The sequence below is a fragment of the Bos mutus genome, chromosome 8 (genome assembly GCF_027580195.1).
Source record: "Bos mutus isolate GX-2022 chromosome 8, NWIPB_WYAK_1.1, whole genome shotgun sequence".
In the NCBI taxonomy this organism is placed as follows: domain Eukaryota; kingdom Metazoa; phylum Chordata; class Mammalia; order Artiodactyla; family Bovidae; genus Bos; species Bos mutus.
In genome coordinates, this window is record NC_091624.1 from 51,827,718 (window position 1) to 51,848,749 (window position 21,032).

The window sequence follows — 21,032 nt, forward strand, 5'->3', positions numbered from 1 at the left end:
GAGTCACCAAAGAGTTGGACATGACTTAGTGACTAAAAAACTACAACAACAATGTCTTTAAAGTTTCCCATTTTACCACTTGATTCAGAAATGTAATTAAGAACAATTAAAAAGCAAGGTATGTGACAACAATTTGTAGAATATATTGCTAATTGCCTAATACACTCTCTGTATATTTATAAAATATATTTGTATTTATATATGTGAAGAAATATATGTGTATTTTTTGTATATATAGTTTATCTGTAGGAGGATGGATAAGTAACTAGCAACTCTAAGCACCCAGGGAGAACTCCACGTCTGAGGACACAGATGAGAAGACTTTTAGAGCCTCTTGTGCCTTTTCAGTTTTAAACTGTGTGAATGTACTATCTAATCAAAAGTTAGTTAAATTAAAATTATTTTTTAAAAATAATTCTCCCCTTAAAAAAAGGATTTTTACCATTATTACACTTCAAAAAAAAAAAAAAAAGATTTAGCTTTTTTCTTTAAAAAACTTTTGGTCTTAGTAACATTATTGTATTTTTTTCATAGTTTGTGTAATATGGCTACTTTCACTTTTGGTAGAATAACCTTTGAATTATCTGATAAGCACTAAGCATTTTAGAATTGCCAGATAGAAAGTTTACTATTCTAAAATAAATACAAATTTACCAACCATTTGGTTGGTAAAAAAATCCATTTGCTTTGCCTCATCTAGCAAATTAAATATCACCAGCAATTTATTCAGCTCAAATTTAATGAGTGGAAGAAGATTTATGTACAAGAACACTTAGGCCAGCTGGTTTTGGAAAAATATCTTTGTCTCTTTGGTTAGGTAGTGCTTGTGGGAAAAGAAAATGTGAAAGTGTTAGTCGCTCAGTTGTGTCTGACTCTTTGTGACCCCATGGACTGTAGCCCACCAGGCTCCTCTGTCCATGGGATTCTTCAGGCAAGAAAACTGGAGTGGGTAGCCATTCCCTTCTCCAGAGGATCTTCCCTGCTCAGGCATTGAAGCCTGGTCTCCTTCATTGTAGGCAGATTCTTTACCTTCTGAGCCATAGCTAATGCTTAGACCTTACAAATACAACTCTCTTGACAGAATGTTCATTACACTATCTTATAAATGCTTTCCATTGGGTGGAATTAGTTCTTACTGGAGATTATAAATTCTGAGTGGGCCTAATGATGGGCAGTTTGTGTGATTATAGAAGTTCCAGCATAAGAGAGATGAGGTATCAACAGCAGAAGGTTACTGGCAGTATTTCCACTGAGTTTGGGTCTACCTTGATTGAAAAGGCAGCTCCCCTTTTATTGGCACCCTTACTCAAGCTTCTCTGGATTCCTGATCACAAATTCTAAATGTTGATACACTTCCTGAGACCTAAGCATTGAGATTAGTCCATGAAGTTAAACTTTACATTGATATAAGGAAGTTTTAAAAACTCCATGAAACATAACTCTTACACCTTGTCCCTGGTTTTTACTTTTTGAACTGAGAGTACAGGATGGTGGGGGATAGGGGGGCAGAGGAGTTGAGCAGTAGTAGGTGGCTCAGTGGTAAAGAATCCACCTGCCAAGCAGGAGTCTCGGGTTTGATCCCTGGGTTGAGGTGATTGCCTGGAAAAGGAAATGGCAGCCCACTCCAATATTCTTGCAGGGGAAATCCCATGGACAGAGGAGCCTGGAGGGCTATAGTCCATGTGGTCACAAAGAGTTGCACATGACTTAGCAACTAAACAACAACAATATATGTGTATGGTAGGCCACAGTGCTCAGAGGGAGGCAGCGATGAAAAGGGGTGGAGCAGGGAGGAATTGAGGTTTATGTGAAGGCTTTCCAGAAGAGGTGATGCTCAGACTGATTTTAAAGGTTGCGGAAGAATCCAGGCAAGAGGGAAAGGAAGTTTTAGGCAGAGGAACGTGCATCTAAAAAAGGCACAGAAATATGAAGACCCACTGGTTGAACTACATGCACTTCAGCATGGCTTTGGCTCAGAGTAAGGGTAATTATAATGGTTGGAAGAGTGGACTAGGTCCAGATCTGCAATTTGGAATTTATCCATAGGTGATATATGTTTAGCAATGTGATCAGGTTTACAAACTTGGAGAGATCACCCTGAAAGTTTGTGGGAGTCAGGGCAAGACCAGAGACAGGTAATCCACTTTGAGGGGCTTCCCAGATGGCCCTAGTGGTAAAGAACTCGCCTGCCAATGCAGGAGACACGAGAGACACGGGTTTGATTCCCTGGGTCTGGAAGATGCCCTGAAGGAGGACATGGCAACCCACTCCAGTATTCTTGCCTGGAGAATCCCAGGGGCAGAGGAGCCTGGCAGACTACAGTCCATGGGGTCACAAAAGAGTCGGACACAACTTAGACTAAACAACAATCCACTTTGACAGCTATTAGAATTGTTCTGACCCGAGGTCAGGTATTGGACTAGGAGATGTCCTGGTGGGTGGGGATGGAGAGGAGATAGATTTGAAAGATATTCAGAAGGTAGAATTGACAGGGCTGAGGAAGTACTGGGTGAGGAACAGAGAAGACAAGCATGTCAAGGCATTTGGATGAACGGGATTTCATAACGGAGTTAGAGAATAAGGAAGGAGGAACAGGTTTGGAAAAGAAAATGAGTTCCATCTGGGACAGTGACTTTGAGGTGCCTATGGGGAAGGAGATAGCTGGTAGGCATTTGGAGTTGTCAACTTTGTAGGCACTGGCTAGGGATGTGAATGAGGCCTTGAAGATAGGGGGTTTTATTTCGTCTTACTCATCTTTTCCTCAGCACTAATCACAGTGCTTTGTGTGTAGTGTTAGAGTGAGTAACTCATTTGTTATAGGATGTGCTCTTGAATCTTGGGGAAGTAATTTCCTCCCCCAAGGCTTGTCTTTCTCTTTCTGCAAGTGGGGAAGTTGAACTAAATCAGTGGCTCTCAACCAAACTTTTGCTTTAGTCTGGTATGTTGGGATTGATTGTGAGGAATGGCAAGTGATTTTTAATTAATAATAAAGAGCTGATGTTTGCTTGCCTTTTAAATGAGAGATGATTTGTTACTCTTTCCAGACAAACCATACAAAATGGTCACAAGCTTTTGCTTAAAGGGAGAATTCTACACTTGACAGCTAAGTCACAGTGTTATTAGTGAGTTTGTTTAATGTTCCCATTTTGGTTCAATCAAGCTTGTCCAGCTATAGCGTCTAAATAAAGTTAGACTTGATTACAGACCATATTCTAAAGAACTGATTAGTTGCTTTTAACCAGTGCAATTAGATTACCATAAAAGGGGGGAAAGGAGCCCATAAAATTAAAACAAAACTATCTTTCCCTCAACAAAAAAAAAAAAAAAAGAGAGAGAGAGAAACAGTCACACCCTGCAACTAATCCTGACAACTACCTTCATTCACAGTGGTGGTGGTTCAGTCACCAAGTTGTGTTTGACTCTTCCTACCCCGTGGACTGTAGTCCACCAGGCTCCTCTGTCCGTGGGACTTCCAGGCAGGAATGCTAGAGTGGGTTGCCATTTCCTTCTCCAGGAGCTTTATACTTAAACCATGATGGGGAAAATGAATAAAAGCAGAAAGAGGCTATTGCTTTTAAACGTTTCACCACAATCCAGATGATACTTCTAGCCTCTGCTCATGCTAATTTACAACAGTGAATGAGGACAAGACATAGATTTGCTAATGTGCATTTAATCAGCAAAGGACTGGCAGTGTCTGGGCTTTTATTCTGTAATATTTCTAAGACTGTGTCCATTAAATGTAAACAAAAAAGGAAGAAGTCTTGGCAGAACAGCGGAAGTGATGCATACTTGATGATCAGTGGATTTAAGTATTATCTGTGGCATACAGCCTAGTCCATGCTTCAGCTGTTTCTATGGCTTGGGCTTCGTTGGTCTTCCACTGCTCCGCTACATCATTTGTTAATGGATCATCTGGACTGGGAGCACTTAACAAAGACTGGATTGATAGCAGAACTATGCACATCTGCAATGCTGGGGACTACTTGTCTTTCAAAATATCTAAACATTCTTCCCAACTTTTCTACATTGGGATGATAGATTCTGGTCATGAAACATACTTTGGGGGCTGCCATTGGGTATTCTTTTGAAGAAATGGTTCAGGTTTAAAAGTCCCTCCCTTTATCACTATACTTAATGATGGTTAAAGATTTAAGACTGCAAAATTTTATGTTTATATCTTGGATCTATCATTCTGATTATAAATAAACTTTTTGTCTCTGTAATGTCTTATTATTGAAGTACAGTTGAACAATATGTTAATTACTGTTGTACAGCAAAGTGATTCAGTTATACATACATATGTTCTTTTCATATTCTCTTCCATTATGGTTTATCACAGGATATTAATTTTTATTTTTGCAACTTCAGGAACTCTATTTTCAGAACCTCTCAAAAAGAAAACAAATCATGGAGAAGAAAGAGAATAACCGGAAGCTTCGGGTTTGTGTTGCTACTTGTAACCGTGCTGATTATTCTAAACTTGCCCCCATCATGTTTGGCATTAAAATGGAACCTGAGTTCTTTGAACTTGACGTGGTGGTACTTGGCTCTCACCTGATAGATGACTATGGGTAAGATGAAAGCATTTTCTTATGGTATTCTTCATCGCAACATGGTGTACTACTGAGAACTTGGGTCCTGGAGCCATGTGGACCCAGCTTCAAACGCCAGTTCTACCACTTAGTTTTTAGGTGGCCTTGGAGGAGTTGCCTAGCACTTCTGAGCTTCAGGTTCCTCAGTTATAAAACAGTAGGAACTTGTATTGCAGGTTACTGTGAAGAATGGAGATAGTGACATAAAATGTCTATACAGGGATGCTGCCTATTAGATGCTAGTAAATTATAGCCATTATTATTACTATTATTTGCTACTACATTCAGAAATGCCATTTATAAATGTATATTGTGTGACTATAATGTGATTTTATATAATCTGTTTTGTGAGTTCTAATGCTAATCCTACATGAAAAAACTGTATAAAGTAGTAGATACTGAATAGGATTTTAAAAATCTAATCTATAAGATAAAGTAGAATTACCATTACCATTGATACTTATTTTGATGACATTAGGTTTGTTATTGATCACAGTCTAAATATGAAAGATGAAACTTGGGAAATCTTTCAGGGAGCAGAAAGAATGTATATACCAAAGATGAACATTGATTTTGTTATGTGTTAATAATAAAGTGGCTTTAGTGCACCCTTGTGGCATGAAAACATTAATGCAGCCTCTGAAGAAGGTAAAAAATACAATATGAAAGAAGCTTGTGTTAAGGTAAAATTGTCTTTTTCAGACTGTCCTTTAACAATAAGATAATGACAGCAAAAACAAAAACCTGCTTCCAAAAACAAATTTGGCAATTTGCTATAAGAAAACACTTTTAAAGACTAGAGAAGAAACTTATGGATAGCTTAAAAGTTCATAGATTTTTAAAATGTGAAATGAATTTTGGCTATCTAAGAAAATCCGCTTGAGTGTTCTTACATTGTTGAACAGAAATTGGACAAAGTAGAAGAGAAATTTTAGTTACAAACTGAGGTAAAAATCTAAGTGTGTTCTTTTACTTCTTTGAGAAAAGTTTGGCAGAAGACTGGTAGGGGAGAGGCTTTCAAAGAGATGGCGGTAGGTCTCTTACCTGCCTGCCACAGTAATTAAGGGGGAAGGTAGTGTTTGTCAGGTGAGACTGTCAAAATGGAAACTTGACTGGTACTGGAAATACTTGTCTGTAGTGCATTCTCGCACAAGAAACTGGTTGCTCATGGGGAGAAGCACTGGATAACTGGAAAACAAAAGTGAGAAGTAGCCTTTTCACTTATAACCCTTTGTATACTGAGTTTTAAACCATGCGATTATACTATTTAAGAAGACATTAGGGCTTCCCTGGTGGCTAAGTGGTAAAGAATTCACCTGCCACTGCAGGAGATGTGGGTTTGATCCCTGGTCAGGGAAGATCCCACATGCCATGGAGCAGCTAAGCCTTTGTGCCACAACTCTTGAGCCTGTGCTTAGAGCCAGGGAACTGCAACTACTGAAGCCCAAGTGCCCTAGAGCCCACGCTCCACAACAGGAGAAGCCACCACAGTGAGAGAAGCCTGAGCGCTGCAGCTAGAGGAAAGCCCACGCAGCAACGAAGACCCAGCACACCAAAAAATAATACGTAAATAAAAACTATAGGGAAAAAAGAAGACGTTAAATCAACAGAAGCAGTTAGCTACCTTTCTACCTCAGCTAGTTGAATTTTTAAAAAAAAACATCATTTTTATACTCTTAAGAATTGGGCAAAAAAATTCAAATGAATAACAGACTCCTTAGGAATTCATTGGTTCATTTATTCAGCACATTTTTTTTTTCAGATTGGTGTTATAGGTTTTTTTTTTGTTTTTTGAAGTATAGTTGATTACAATGTTGTGCTAATTTCTGCTATATAGCAAAGTGACTCAGTTATATGCACATATACATTCTTTTTTGTATTCTTTTCCATTATCCCAGGAAATTGGATATTGTTCCCTGTGCTATATATACAGTAGGATCTTGTTTATCCATTCTAAATGTAATAGTTTGCATTTACTAACCCCAGCCTTCCAGTCCATCCCTCTGCCTTCCCTGATCGCCCTGGCAACCACAAGTCTATTCTGTTTGTGAGTCTGGTTTTTGTAGATAGGTTCATCTGTGCCATATTCCATTTCATTTATTAATTTGACCACACCATGTGGGCTTATGGGATCTTAGTTCCCTGACTAGGGATTGAATCCTGACCCTCAGCAGTGAAAGCACCAAGTTCTAACCACTGGACTGCCCAGAAATTCCCTGAATTACCTATTTCTTCTTGATTCAATTTTGGTGGGCTCTATGTTTTGTATGTTTCTAGAAATTTGCACATTTCTTCTGAGTGTCAAATTTGTTGGCGTATAATTGTTCATAGTATTCTCTTAGGGGTTTTTGTATTTTGTGGTATTAGTTGAGATTTCTCCTTTTATATTTCTAATTTTTCAAAAATTTGAGTTCTGTCTTTCTTTTTGGTGAGCCTGGCTAAAGATTTGTCAGTTTTGTTTGCCCTTTCAAAGAATCAACTCTTGGTTTTACTGATTTTTTTTTCAATTGTTTTTTTAAATCTCTATTTTATTTCCTCTCTGATAAATTTATATTTTATTTCCTTCATTCTGCTGACTTTAGGTTTTGTTTGTTCTTTTTCTAATTATTTTAGGTGGTAGGTTAGGTTGTTTATTTGAGCTTTTTCTTGTTTTTTTGAGGAAGACCTGTATTGCTATGAACTTTCCTCTAAGAACTACTTTTGCTGCATCCCATAGATTTTTGTATAGTTGTGTTTTCATTGTCATTTGTCTCAAGGTATTTTTTAATTGTTTTGATTTTCTCACTTACCCCCCCACCTTTTTGTAGTAGCATGTCGTTTAGTATCCATGAAATCATTTTTTCTCCTCTTTTCTTATAATTGATTTCTAGTTTTGTGCTTTATTTCAAAGGGATTTTGATTATGGTTCCTGATTCAGATGGTTAGGTATGAACATTCTGTAGGTAGGACAGTCTCAGAATTAAAGCTGTGTTGCAATCTTAGAAGACATACCTGCCAGAGCTTTCCAAATTTGGTAAAAAAACAACCCCAGAAAAACCCAACATTGATGTACATATACAGAAAGGTCAACAACCCTTAATAGATAAATACAAAGAAAACTACATGTAGACATAGCTTAGTCAGTTTGCCGAAGACAAGAAAATCTTGAAAGCAACAAGACCAAAAATTACATTTCTTACAGGGGAACTAATGATAAGAATAATTAACTCACTGACAGTGGAGGCCAGAAGACAATGGAACATCTTTAATGTGCTCAGAAAAGGGGAAAAAACCTCTGCTAACACAGAGTTTTTTCATCCAGTGAAAGTACCTTTTAAAAATAAAGTTGAAGTAAAGATATTTTCAAGAAAAGCTAAGCAAATTATCACTAGCAGGTATGTGCTGCTAAAAATGCTAAGGCAGATGCTTGAAACTGAAGAGAAATGATACCTGTTGGGAACTTAGATCTACAGGAAGGAGTAACTACAAATGGTAAAATACATGCGTATATATAAAAGAAAGAATGCCTTTAAAAAATAGATTTTAGTTTTTAGAATAGTGTTAAGTCCTGCGGCAAAACTGAGCAGGAGGTACAGAAGTTACCCATATACCTCTCTTCCTCTATACATGCATAACACCCCCCACTGTTGGCATCCCCTACCATACCTCATTGGTACATATTGTTCAAACGATGCACCTCCACTGACACATCATTATTACTCAAAGTCATAGTTTAATTGGTTCGAATTGGTGGTGTAAGTTCTATGGGTTTGGACAAATGTATATTGATACGTATCTACCGTTATAGTATCACAGAGTCATTTCACTGTTCAGTTCAGTCAACCAGTTGTGTCCAACTCTTTGTGACCCCATGGACTACAGCATGCCAGGCCTCCTTGTCCATCACCAGTTTCCAGAGTTTACTCAAACTCATATCCGTTGAGTCGGTGATACTGTCCAACCATCTCATCCTCTGTCATCCCCTTCTCCTGCCTTCAATCTTTCCCAGCATCAGGGTCTTTTCAAATGAGTCAGTTCTTTGCATCACCTAGCCAAAGTATTGGAGTTTCAGCTTCAGCATCCGTCCTTCCAGTGAATATTCAGGACTTATTTCCTTGCAGTCCAAGGGACTCTCAAGAGTCTTCTCCAACACCACAGTTCAAAAGCATCAATTCTTCAGTGCTCATTTCACTGTTCACTGCCTCCCAAATCATCTCCTCTACCCATTCACCCCTTCCTCTCCCCCAACCTGTTTCCTGGCAGTAACTGATCTTTTTACCATTTCCATAGATTTTTTGCCTTTTCCAGAATGTCATATTGTTTGAATATCCTATATTATGTAGCCTCTTCTTTCGTTTAGTAATATGCTTTTGAGTTTCTTTTATGTATTTTCATAGCTTGATAGTCATTTCTTTTCAGTGCTGAATAATATTGCATTGTGTGGATGTATGATAGTTTATTTCTGCATTTTCTTACTGAAGGATATTTTGATTGCTTCCAAGTATTGGCAATTATGAATAAAGCATATTTTTGTAGATTTTTGTGTAATGTAAGTTTTCAGCTCCTTTAGGTAGATCAAGGAGCATGATTGCTCCTTGTAAAAAAGTATGTTTAGTTTTGCAAGAAACTGACAAACTATCTTCCAAAATGGCTGTATCATTTTGTATTTCCCCAACAGTAAATGAGAATTCCTGTTGCTCCATATCATTGCCAGAATTTAGTGTTGTCAGTGTTCTGGATTTTGTCCATTCTAATAGGTGTGTAGCAGTATCTCTTTTTAATTTGCATTTCCTTGATGACACATAATGTGGAGCATCTTTTCATATGCTTATTTGCCATCTTTGTATCATCTTTGGTTTAACCCATTTTTAAACTGGGTTGTTTATTGTTGAGTTTTAAGCTCAGGGGCCAAACAAGAAATCCTAAGGGAAATTAGAAAATATTTTGACCTAAATAAATATTACAGTGTATCAAAATTTGTGGGTATAGGTTAATCAGGGCTTATGGGGAAATTTATCATTTTAAATATTAATACTTATGTGAAAAACGAGGTTAGAGGTTAGAGGTTAGTTAAGGATCCATTTCCACTTTAATAAACAAGAAAGAAAATGAAGCCCAAAGTAAGTAGAAGGGAGGACCAAGGGCCAATAGAGTCAAAATCAATGAAATGTAAAAGTAGACTAAACAATAAAGAAAGTTAATTGAGCTAAAAGTTATTTGTTTAAAATAATAAAATCAACAAGCTTCTGCAGAACAAGGAAGGGGTAACACAGAAATTACCAACATAGGATAACAAAGAGGATGTCACTACTGATCTCAGCCATTAAAAGAATAAAAGGAGGATATTAGGCCAGTAAATTGACAATCAATTTAGACGAAATGGACAAGCTTTTGAAAAATACAGCTTACAGTATTTTTTTCTACAGAAAAGATAGAAAATCTCAATAGCTTTATATTAAAGAAATTTGGTTCATTATCAAACCCTATAAAAATAACTTCCTACAGAGAGACCTTCACTTTTGAATCCTATCAAACATTTAAGATCCCATTAAATTCCTATGGGAATTCTCACAGGATTTTCTTTATTTACAATGTCATAGCTTTTGTAGGAAAATCAAAGAAATCTATAAAATGACTGCTAAGCCATCTATAGGATGTATGTAAAAAATCCTTCATAATCTGAGAAAATATCATAGTATTATATGGGTTAAATAGATTACAAAATTGTACTATGATGTATTCTCAACCATTTAAAAATATTATGGGAAAAATTATGTATAAAGTGGTTAGAAAGAGGGACTTCCCTGGTGGTGCAGTGGTTAAGACTCCATGCTCCCATGTAGAGGGTGCAGTTTGATTCCTGGTTAGGGAACCAAGATCCCACATGCCACATGGTGTGGCAACAAAAAAAAGAAAGACATCATGGTAATACTGATGGTGCTGAGTGGTAGGTTTATGCATGATAATTTGCTGTATTTTTCTAATTTTTAAGTAATGTTTTATATATTTCCAGAAAAAAAAATCAGATCTTTTAAAATCTAGTCATAACAAACAGGAAACTTTAAAGCATTGAGAATTGCTATTGCTGTTAAGCATGAAACAGACGTGAAACTGCATTTTACAGCCAATTTAAGCCTACATTTTCATCCCAGTCAGAATTATGCTGCATGAGTGGTACCATATGAAAAGAATTCAGGAGATAATTTTCATCATTCAGAAATTTATAATATAGTACTGTATCGGGTATCCCAGTTCCATACTACTTTTTTAGGAGCATTTATAAGTAACATTTTTTTCTATTAAGTAGCATGATTTCTTTTAAAAAATGTATATATATTTTTCAGTTCAGTTCAGTCGCTCAGTAGTGTCCGACTCTTTGCGACACCGTGGACTGCAGCATGCCAGGCCTCCCTGTCCATCGCCAACTCCTGGAGTTTACTCAAATGAGTAGACTCATGAGTTTACTCATGTCCATTGAGTCGGTGATGCCATCCAACCATCTCATCCTCTGTTGTCCCCTTCTCCTCCTGCCCCCAATCTTTCCCAGCATCAGGGTCTTTGCTAATGAGTCTGTTCTTCGCATCAGGTGGCCAAAGTATTGGAGCTTTAGCTTTAGCATCAGTCCTTCCAATGAATATTCAGGACTGATTTCCTTTAGGATTGACTGGTTTGATCTGCTTGCAGTCCAAGGGACTCTCAAGAGTCTTCTCCAACACCACAGTTCAAAAGCATCAATTCTTGGGTGCTCAGCTTTCTTTACAGTCCAACTCACATCCATACATGACTACTGGAAGAACCCATAGCCTTGACTAGACAGACCTTTGTTGGCATATAATATTTTTAAAAGGAAAGAAAAAGTCGTGATCACTGTAAAATTTAGTCTCTTTTTTCCTAATAAAAACATTCTCCCTCCAGGTGCTCACTGAAGCAGGGCACAGGTGAGACCTGCAAGGTGTGGGAGGTATTGGTCTAGGTGGTGACTATAGGGGTGTTTGTGTAGAAAAAGTAATCAAGTGATCTGTATATTTATGGCCTATGCTTTTAATTTTTGTGTGTAAGTTATACTTCAGTTTATTTTAACAAGGAAATTTCGTGAAATATTTCTCCCTTCAGAGTTAATGTTTTATTAAAATAAATAGTTAAAATAGGGCTATGTTTTTATAGCCCTATATTTAAGAACATGCTCTCACATTTTTATTTCTCCCTGCTTTAGAAACACGTATCGCATGATTGAACAAGATGACTTTGACATTAACACCAGGTTACACACGATTGTCAGAGGGGAAGATGAGGCAGCCATGGTGGAGTCAGTAGGCCTGGCCCTTGTGAAGCTACCAGATGTCCTTAATCGCCTGAAACCTGATATCATGATTGTTCATGGAGACAGGTTTGACGCCCTGGCTCTGGCTACATCTGCTGCCTTGATGAACATCCGAATCCTTCACATTGAAGGGGGGGAAGTCAGTGGGACCATTGATGACTCTATCAGACACGCCATAACAAAACTGGCTCATTATCACGTGTGCTGCACCCGAAGTGCAGAGCAACACCTGATATCCATGTGTGAGGACCATGACCGCATCCTGCTGGCAGGCTGCCCTTCCTACGACAAGCTGCTCTCCGCCAAGAACAAAGACTACATGAGCATCATTCGGATGTGGTTAGGTATGTGTCAGACTTTATTCAGTCTAATGGTGCTTTTGTCCCACAGTTTGGTTATGTTTCAGTCCTTTTGGTAACTGTTGTACATTAGCAGTCGGAAGGCTAAAATTTTATTCATAAATCTTGCCCTGTAGTATGACTTCACCTCTCTGAGACTCATCTTTTCTAAAAGATAGGCTTAATGGACTGAATTTTTGAAATCTATGCTATTTTTATATAACAGAATGCTTTTCATCTGTTAAATACAACATTACAGGTGAATATTTAGTTGCAGGGACAGATCCTGACATATCAAAAAGGGAAAAAAAGGAAGCTACAAATTGTATAATGTGATGCTATTTTTATAAAAAATAATAGCATAATAGAAAAGTTGGTAAGTACACCAAATCATTTATAATATTTACTTCTGGTTAGTAGAATTATGGGTATCTTTTTTTTTTTTTTAGCACAATGAAAAAAATTAATTTTAATGCCTTTCTTACAGGCTTGTTGAAATACTCAGATAATGTTGAAAGCAGTAAGCCATAAGTACTTATAAGGGATTATGATTATTGTTAAAAAGCAGAAGTCATAGTTCTACGATTAGAGTTTGTTAGCCCTGTAAATAAGCCTTAAGGAAGGTTGTTCATTTATCTTCAGATCAATGATCTAGATTCCTGGAAGTTACTTTTTGCTAATCAGAGGCAAATAAAAAAGGTTTGCAAACAATGTCAGTTGGTTAATTTATAATGAGTGTACTATCTTGAGGCTAAATCAGAACTAATTGTCTGTTTAGGTATTTAGGACTCTCTGTGAAAAGGTAGATCAGTTGAATAATGATAATAAATTGATCTAGTGGTAGTATAATTTAAGATTTTAAATCCAGATCACATTAGAACAGGAATGAAATTGGATTTTTTTTTTTACTCTATAGTTTAGCCCATTCTGTGTATTTCTTACCCCTGGACAGATTCATAGCTGTAAGGGAACCTGTTGAGATAATGCTGATGTAACAGACTTCCATCTCTCAGTCTCCCCTTTCTTTTTTAATTTTTTAAATATAAATTTATTTATTTTATTGGAGGCTAATTACTTTACAATATTGTATTGGTTTTGTCATGTATCAACATGAATCCGCCACGAGTATACACATGTTTCCCATCCTGAACCCCACCTCCCACCTCCCTCCCAATACCATCCCTCTGGGTCATCCCAGTGCACCAGCCCTGAGCATCCTGTATCATGCATCGAGCCTGGACTGGCGATTCGTTTCACATGTGATAATATACATGTTTCAATGCCATTCTCCCAAATCTTCCCACCCTCTCCCTCTCCCACAGAGTCCAAAAGACTATTCTATACATCTGTGTTTCTTTTGCTATCTCTCATACAGGGTTATCGTTACCATCTTTCTAAATTCCATATATATGCGTTAGTATACTGTATTGGTGTTTTTGTTTCTGGCTTACTTCACTCTGTATAATAGGCTCCAGTTTCATCCACCTCATTAGAACTGATTCAAATGTATTCTTTTTAATGGCTGAGTAGTACTCCATTGTGTATATGTACCACAGCTTTCTTATCCATTTGTCTGCTGATGGACATCTAGGTCCTTGCTATTATATACAGTGCTGCAATGAACATTGGGGTACACGTGTCTCTTTCAATTCTGGTTTCCTTGGTGTGTATGCCCAGCAGTGGGATTGCTGGGTCGTATGGCAGTTCTATTTCCAGTTTTTTAAGGAGTCTCCACACTGTTCTCCATAGTAGCTGTACTAGTTTGCATTCCCACCAACAGTGTAAGAGGGTTCCCTTTTCTCTACACCCTCTTCAGCATTTATTGCTTGTAGACTTTTGGATCGCAGCCATTCTGACTGGCATGAAATGGTACCTCATTGTGGTTTTGATTTGCATTTTTCTGATAATGAGTTCATGGATCGGAAGAATCACTATAGTGAAAATGAGTATACTACCCAAAGCAATCTATAGATTCAATCCAATCCCTATCAAGCTACCAGTGGTATTTTTCACAGAGCTAGAACAAATAATTTCACAATTTGTAAGGAAATACAAAAAACCTCGAATAGCCAAAGCAATCTTGAGAAAGAAGAATGGAACTGGAGGAATTAACTTGCCTGCCTTCAGGCTCTACTACAAAGCCACAGTCATCAAGACAGTATGGTACTGGCACAAAGACAGAAATATAGATCAATGGAACAAAATAGAAAGCCCAGAGATAAATCCACGCACCTATGGACACCTTATCGTTGACAAAGGAGGCAAGAATATACAATGGAGAAAAGACAATCTCTTTAACAAGTGGTGCTGGGAAAACTGGTCAACCACTTGTAAAAGAATGAAACTAGAACACTTTCTAACACCATACACAAAAATAAACTCAAAATGGATTAAAGATCTAAACATAAGATGAGAAACTATAAAACTCCTAGAGGAGAACATAGGCAAAACACTCTCTGACATAAATCATAGCAGGATCCTCTGTGACCCACCTCCCAGAATATTGGGGAAAAAAGCAAAAATAAACAAATGGGACCTAGTTAAAATTAAAAGCTTCTGCACAACAAAGGAAACTATAAGCAAGGTGAAAAGACAGCCTTCAGAATGGGATAAAATGATAGCAAATGAAGCAACTGACAAAGAATTAATCTCAAGAATATACAAACAACTCCTGCAGCTCAATTCCAGAAAAATAAACGACCCAATCAAAAAATGGGCCAAAGACCTAAACAGACATTTCTCCAAAGAAGAAATACAGATGGCTAACAAACACATGAAAAGATGCTCAACATCACTCATTATCAGTCTCCCCTTTCTGCATGCTTCTAAGCAAGCATTCTTGCACTCTGTTCTGGTTATACTGTTAGCTTTGTATGTTTTCTGAAAAACTTGTAATGAAAGAAAATAACCCTTATAAAGCAGAATACAACAAATTTGTAATTGCAGGGCTTCAGGTTCTATTTGGAACCATTTAAGCAGTTTCTTCTACAGAAGCAGAAGATTTTAAGAAGAGGTGGCAAGAAAACACAGAAGAACTGTACAAAAAAGATCTTCATGACCCAGATAATCACACCCAGAGGGTGTGATCACTCATGTAGAGCCAGACATCCTGGAATGTGAAGTCAAGTGGGCCTTAGGAAACATCACTACGAACAAAGCTAATGGAGGTAATGGAATTCCAGTTGAGCTATTTCAAATCCTAAAAGATGATGCTGTGAAAGTGCTGCACTCAATATGCCAGCAAATTTGGAAAACTCCACAGTGGCCACAGGACTGGAAAAGGTCAGTTTTCATTCCAATGCCAAAGAAAGGCAATGCCAAAGAATGCTCAAACTACCGCACAATTGCACTCATCTCACACGCTAGTAAAGTAATGCTCAAAATTCTCCAAGCCAGGCTTCAGGAATACATGAACCATGAGCTTCCAGATGTTCAAGCTGGTTTTAGAAAAGGCAGAAGAACAGAGATCAAATTGCCAACATCTGCTGGATCATGGAAAAAGCAAGAGAGTTCCAGAAAAACATCTATTTCTGCTTTATTGACTATGCCAAAGCCTTTGACTGTGTAGATCACAATAAACTGTGGAAAATTCTGAAAGAGATGGGAATACCAGACTACCTGACCTGCTTCCTGAGAAACCTGTATGCAGGTCAGGAAGCAACAGTTAGAACTGGACATGGAACAACAGATTGGTTCCAAATAGGAAAAGGAGTGTCAAGGCTGTATATTGTCACCCTACTTATTTAACTTATATGCAGAGTACATCATGAGAAACGCTGGACTGGAAGAAACTCAAGCTGGAATCAAGATCGCTGGGAGAAATATCAATAACCTCAGATATGCCGATGACACCACCCTTATGGCAGAAAGTGAAGAAGAACTAAGGAGCTTCTTGATGAAAGTGAAAGAGGAGAGTGAAAAAGTTGGCTTAAAGTGCAACATTCAGAAAACTAAGATCATGGCATCTGGTCTCATCACTTCCTGGCAAATAGATGGGGAAACAGTGGAAACAGTGGCTGACTTTATTTTTTGGAGCTCCAAAATAACTGCGGGTTGTGATTGTAGCCATGAGATTAAAAGAGGCTTACTTCTTGGAAGGAAAGTTATGACCAACGTAGACAGCATATTAAAAAGAAGAGACATTACTTTGTCAACAAAGGTCCGCCTGTGGTTTTTCCAGTAGTCATGTTTGGATGTGAGAGTTGGACTATAAAGAAAGCTGAGCGTAGAAGAATTGATGCTTTTGAACTGTGGTGTTGGAGAAGACTCTTGAGAGTCTCTTGGAGTGCAAGGAGATCAGTCTTGACTGTTCATTGGAAGAACTGATGTTGAAGCTGAAACTCCAATACTTTGGCTACCTGATGCGAAGAGCTGACTCTTTTGAAAAGACCCTGATGCTGGGAAGGATTGAGGGCGGGAGGAGAAGGGGACGACAGAGGATGAGATGGTTGGATAGCATCACCGACTCAATGGACATGAGTTTGGGTAGACTCCAGGAGCTGGTGATGGACAGGGAGGCCTGGCATGCTGCAGTTCATGGGGTCACAAAGAGTCGGACACGACTGAGTGACTGAACTAAAGCAGTTTCTCTGTGAAAAGAAGAATGACAAAATAGCCAAAACCGGATTTTTTTTTTTTTAAGCCAGTGGGGGAAAAGAAGACATTTTCTGCAAAGCTTTTACCTGCTTCTTGACCTACAATTTCTGATGTCCTCCTTCTCCTTATAGGAAAAATAGCATTGGGTAAGCCACTCAAACATGCAGCTTTGTAACCAGAATATTAATAAATAACAGCCCTAATAAAAATATTAGAAAAGTTAAAAAGACATGTTAACATTTCTAATAATGAAAGAAATACCATAGTAAATATAGAACTTTTGACACAAAACCAAGTAATGGTACCATAATAGAAAGGCTTTAAATAAATGCTTTAAATGTGTGGAAGGACTGAAGCTGCTGAGTTCTGGAGACAAAGGCAGATAATGTCAAAGTCCTACATCACATTAAGGAACCAGTGTGGGATTTGCACAGAATATGTTTTTGCTAGGGATGGGTAGCCGCAGCTCATTGTCCTGTGTTTCCTTTTTCCTTTTTTTTTTTTAAGATGTCTAGTTTTTGCTCTTCTGTTTTCCTTTTTTAATAAAGAAACTGCTTAAATGTTTCCATATAGAGCCTTAAGTTACAAAGTGCAGTCCTGCTTCATTCTGCATTATAGGGTTATTTTCTGTATACTACAAATATTTCTCAATCACACTTAAAGTAGAAGATAAAGAAAAGCTCTCATGGGGTAAACTGCTGGAATTTTTCTTCCTCTTCACCTTCCACTTGCTCCTTAGCAGTAAGTTGTGTAGAATGATCCTCTGCGTGGGACCACAAAAGCTCCATTCATCCCCACTCTCAAAGAACAACTGCTACCAAAAAAGGCACAAAGATCAAAGAGACTCATCCAGTAAGTGTTCTCAAGACAGAGTAAATCGGCAGACTGAACTCCAAGAAAGACCATGGGTTGAGGGGGGCTTGTGACAAACACACTATTTCACTACAGCTTGTTGTATACATTTCCTTTAAGGTTCTTAGCAGTCAGCCTTGGGGAATCATGAATGAATAACTCAACTACTGCATTAAAGGTTGACATCATTCTTCTGTTTGCCAGTCACAGATGAGCTAATTCACATTGTAGAAGCAACACATCATAGTGGGACTAACTTGTACCTGCGGCCAGATTGCAGCATACACATGATGTTTCCATATCTGTTACAGCAGACACCTCTTTAGTTGGTTTTCTTCTCCCCAAGTTTTTAATTCTCTTTGCACTAGTTTCTTTCTAATGGCCCTGATCTATATCTAACAGATGGCCTGAGTTTGTGTTGACGGCATCTTTATGTTTTTGATAGAGTCTCTTAGGCCTTTAGACCTTTTTTCTGCTTTGTACCAAAATGTAATGATGATATCCCCATGCCACCCCCAGTTTAGAACATGATGGGTCCAATAATTTTTTTAAATAAAATTTTGGAGCCTGTAGTCTTTTGAATAATACTGAAGATTCTTAGTAACAACTCTGTGTTACTATTACATCATAAAAAATAACTGCTACTGGTTGAATTTGGATTAATGATAATCATAGTTCATGATAAAGTTGTTCATTAAAATTAATATCACAAAGATATATTTTCTTTCATTAAAACTTAGTGAGTAGGAGCTTCCCTGGCGGCTTAATGGTAAAGAATCGCCTGCCGATGCAGGAGAAACAGGTTTGATCCCAGGTCTGGGAAGAGCCCACATCCCACGGACCACCTCTGCACCGCAGCTACTGAGCCTGTGCTGTAGAGCCCAGGAGCTGCAACGATTGAAACCCGGGTGCCCTAGAGCCTGTGCTCTGCAACAGGAGAAGCCTGAGCACCACAATGAAGAGTAGTCCCCGCTCACTGCAACAAGAGAAAGCCTGCATGAAGCAATAGCAGTTGCTGCCCAGCACAGCCAAAAATAAATAATTTTTAAAAATTAGCAAGTAGAACTAATTTCCAGTTCTATGGGATAATATAGGCACTGTTGCAAAATGGTTTGTATTATTTGACATAGCACTCTTCATCCAAATTTTTACAGTTCACATTTTTGCTGAGGAACTGTCCTTGAGATCCCTGGGGATGAGTGAAGCCTTTCTAGTCTTCTGAACAGAGAAACACTGGCATTCTATTGAATCTGGTGATTGAGAGTGGGGAAGCTCCTGTGCATTATATGAAATTTATTTAATGTTCAGTCAGTCTCTGAACCCTCTGATTTGCAACACATTATTACTCATTGACGATAAGTCATTAGAAACACCAGTTAGAAACTGGAAAGAATCGCATTTTTCTAACACTTTGAAATATTTTGGATTTTAAAACAATGAAGTCTAGTGTCTGCTATTTAAAGTTTTATATTTTGTTTGTGGTAGCAAGCACCTTTGTAAAATGTTAAGTTTGCTGAAGAATCCTTGGACTTGTTGCTAAAAGTTCTTATTGTTAGATCCTAATTTGGATGCCCTGCTTAGATTGTGACAAACTGTTTTTTCCTTAGAATTTTTAAAAGCATAGACCTGGGGGTCTTGCTCTTCAGAAATTGCTTCTTCCTCCTGTAAGATTCTTAATTAATGAAGCCATGTGATTTGATTTTCTTTAAACAGGTGATGATGTAAAACCTAAAGATTACATTGTCGCACTTCAGCACCCTGTGACCACTGACATTAAGCATTCTATAAAAATGTTTGAATTAACATTGGATGCACTTATCTCATTTAACAAGCGGACCCTAGTTCTGTTTCCAAATATTGATGCAGGTAATTGAACTTGAAAATATTCCACCTACCTTTCCAGTTTTTTGCTTCTATCATGTCTTCTTTTGACTGACATTCCTGTCCTGCTCATCTTATCATTGAAGGCCATTCTATTCTGAAATGTATTCTGATTTTCAAAGGGTCATGACCAATTTTTCAGTAGATTGAAGAGTTTGCAATATTATTGTCAAATCTAGTAGAAACTTAGTAGGAAAGAAATACTTCTAAATCTCCACTCTATATTTTCATGTTTAGTCTCTTCCCTCCAGTTTCCATTCATGAGAAAATGCAGTAGCCAAGAGATATAAACCTTAGAAGTTGAGTTGACCACAGTAGAATAGCCATTAGGTATTTCTTGTGAAAATTTTTCCTTTATCTTGTAAACCATTTAACAGTTGGTTCTTTCCATAGGAAGCAAAGAGATGGTTCGAGTGATGCGGAAGAAGGGCATTGAGCATCATCCCAATTTTCGTGCAGTTAAACATGTCCCATTTGACCAGTTTATACAGCTGGTTGCCCATGCTGGTTGTATGATTGGGAACAGCAGCTGTGGGGTACGAGAAGTTGGAGCTTTTGGAACACCTGTGATCAACTTAGGAACACGTCAGATTGGAAGAGAAACAGGTATTTACCTTTATCTTTCAACTGACTAGGCTTACTACATTTGTTTGCATTATTACAGGTATGCATGTATCAGTGCTGTCATATGTGTTTATGAATAAATGAGTAAATGAGGTTAATGACCAACTGTAGCCTGAAACCTGTAGATAGCACACATATTACCAAAGTTTTTAGGGCCCTTCTTGTATTTTTATTGTCTTTGTAATAGCAGAGCTAAAAGTTTCTTAGTTAATTATGGTCTTTAATAGTTGTGTTTGAGAATGTGATTGAATTGTTTAAGTATATGAATGCTAGCCTTTCATCTTCCTGGGTCCAGTAAAATGAAGGGAATCAACAATACCCTTACACTCTTGGTTTGAGCAGTGGGGGGTTCTCTTTCCTGATACGGAGGACCCTGAGGAAGGACAGTTTGGGAGGGGGTAGAATTAAGAGTTCTCTGCGCTGCGCTTAGTTGTGTCCGACTCTTTGTGACCCCATGGCCTGCAGCCCTCCAGGCTCCTCTGTCCATGGGGACTCTCCAAGAATACTGGAGTGGGTTGCTTTTTCCTTCTCCAGGGCAACTCCCTGACCCAGGAATTGAACCAGGGTCTCCTGCATTACAGGAGGATTCTTTACCAGCTAAACCACCAGGCAAGCCCAAGAGTTCTCTGATGGCCATGTTAAGTCTGAAATGCCTTTTAGATATTAGAGTGGAGATGGTGGGTTAGCACCTATATTGTTCCAGGAAGAGCTGAAATTGAAGATACAAATTTGAGAGTGATTGGCAAATGGGTGGTGTTAGTTAGGATATCAGTTCAGCTGCTGTAACAGACACAAGAAAATAGTGCCTCAAATAGATTTTCTTTGTTTCTCACTGGTAAGTCATCA

General features: G+C 38.0%; 1 protein-coding gene across 3 annotated transcripts in view; it reads left to right on the forward strand.

Annotated features, from left to right (window-relative positions):
• The window catches only part of GNE (glucosamine (UDP-N-acetyl)-2-epimerase/N-acetylmannosamine kinase), a 59,006-nt gene that overhangs the window by 21,514 nt on the left and 16,460 nt on the right, over positions 1–21,032 (forward strand). For all 3 annotated transcript variants that reach the window (XR_011465122.1, XM_070375656.1, XM_070375657.1), the window contains exons 2-5: positions 4,372–4,574; positions 11,788–12,239; positions 19,395–19,547; positions 19,956–20,168. Coding sequence is in view for 2 of the 3 variants with exons in the window: in XM_070375656.1 (XP_070231757.1) it covers positions 4,372–4,574; positions 11,788–12,239; positions 19,395–19,547; positions 19,956–20,168 (1,021 nt within the window). In the remaining variant the exon portion in view is untranslated. The remainder of the gene's footprint in view (positions 1–4,371; positions 4,575–11,787; positions 12,240–19,394; positions 19,548–19,955; positions 20,169–21,032) is intronic.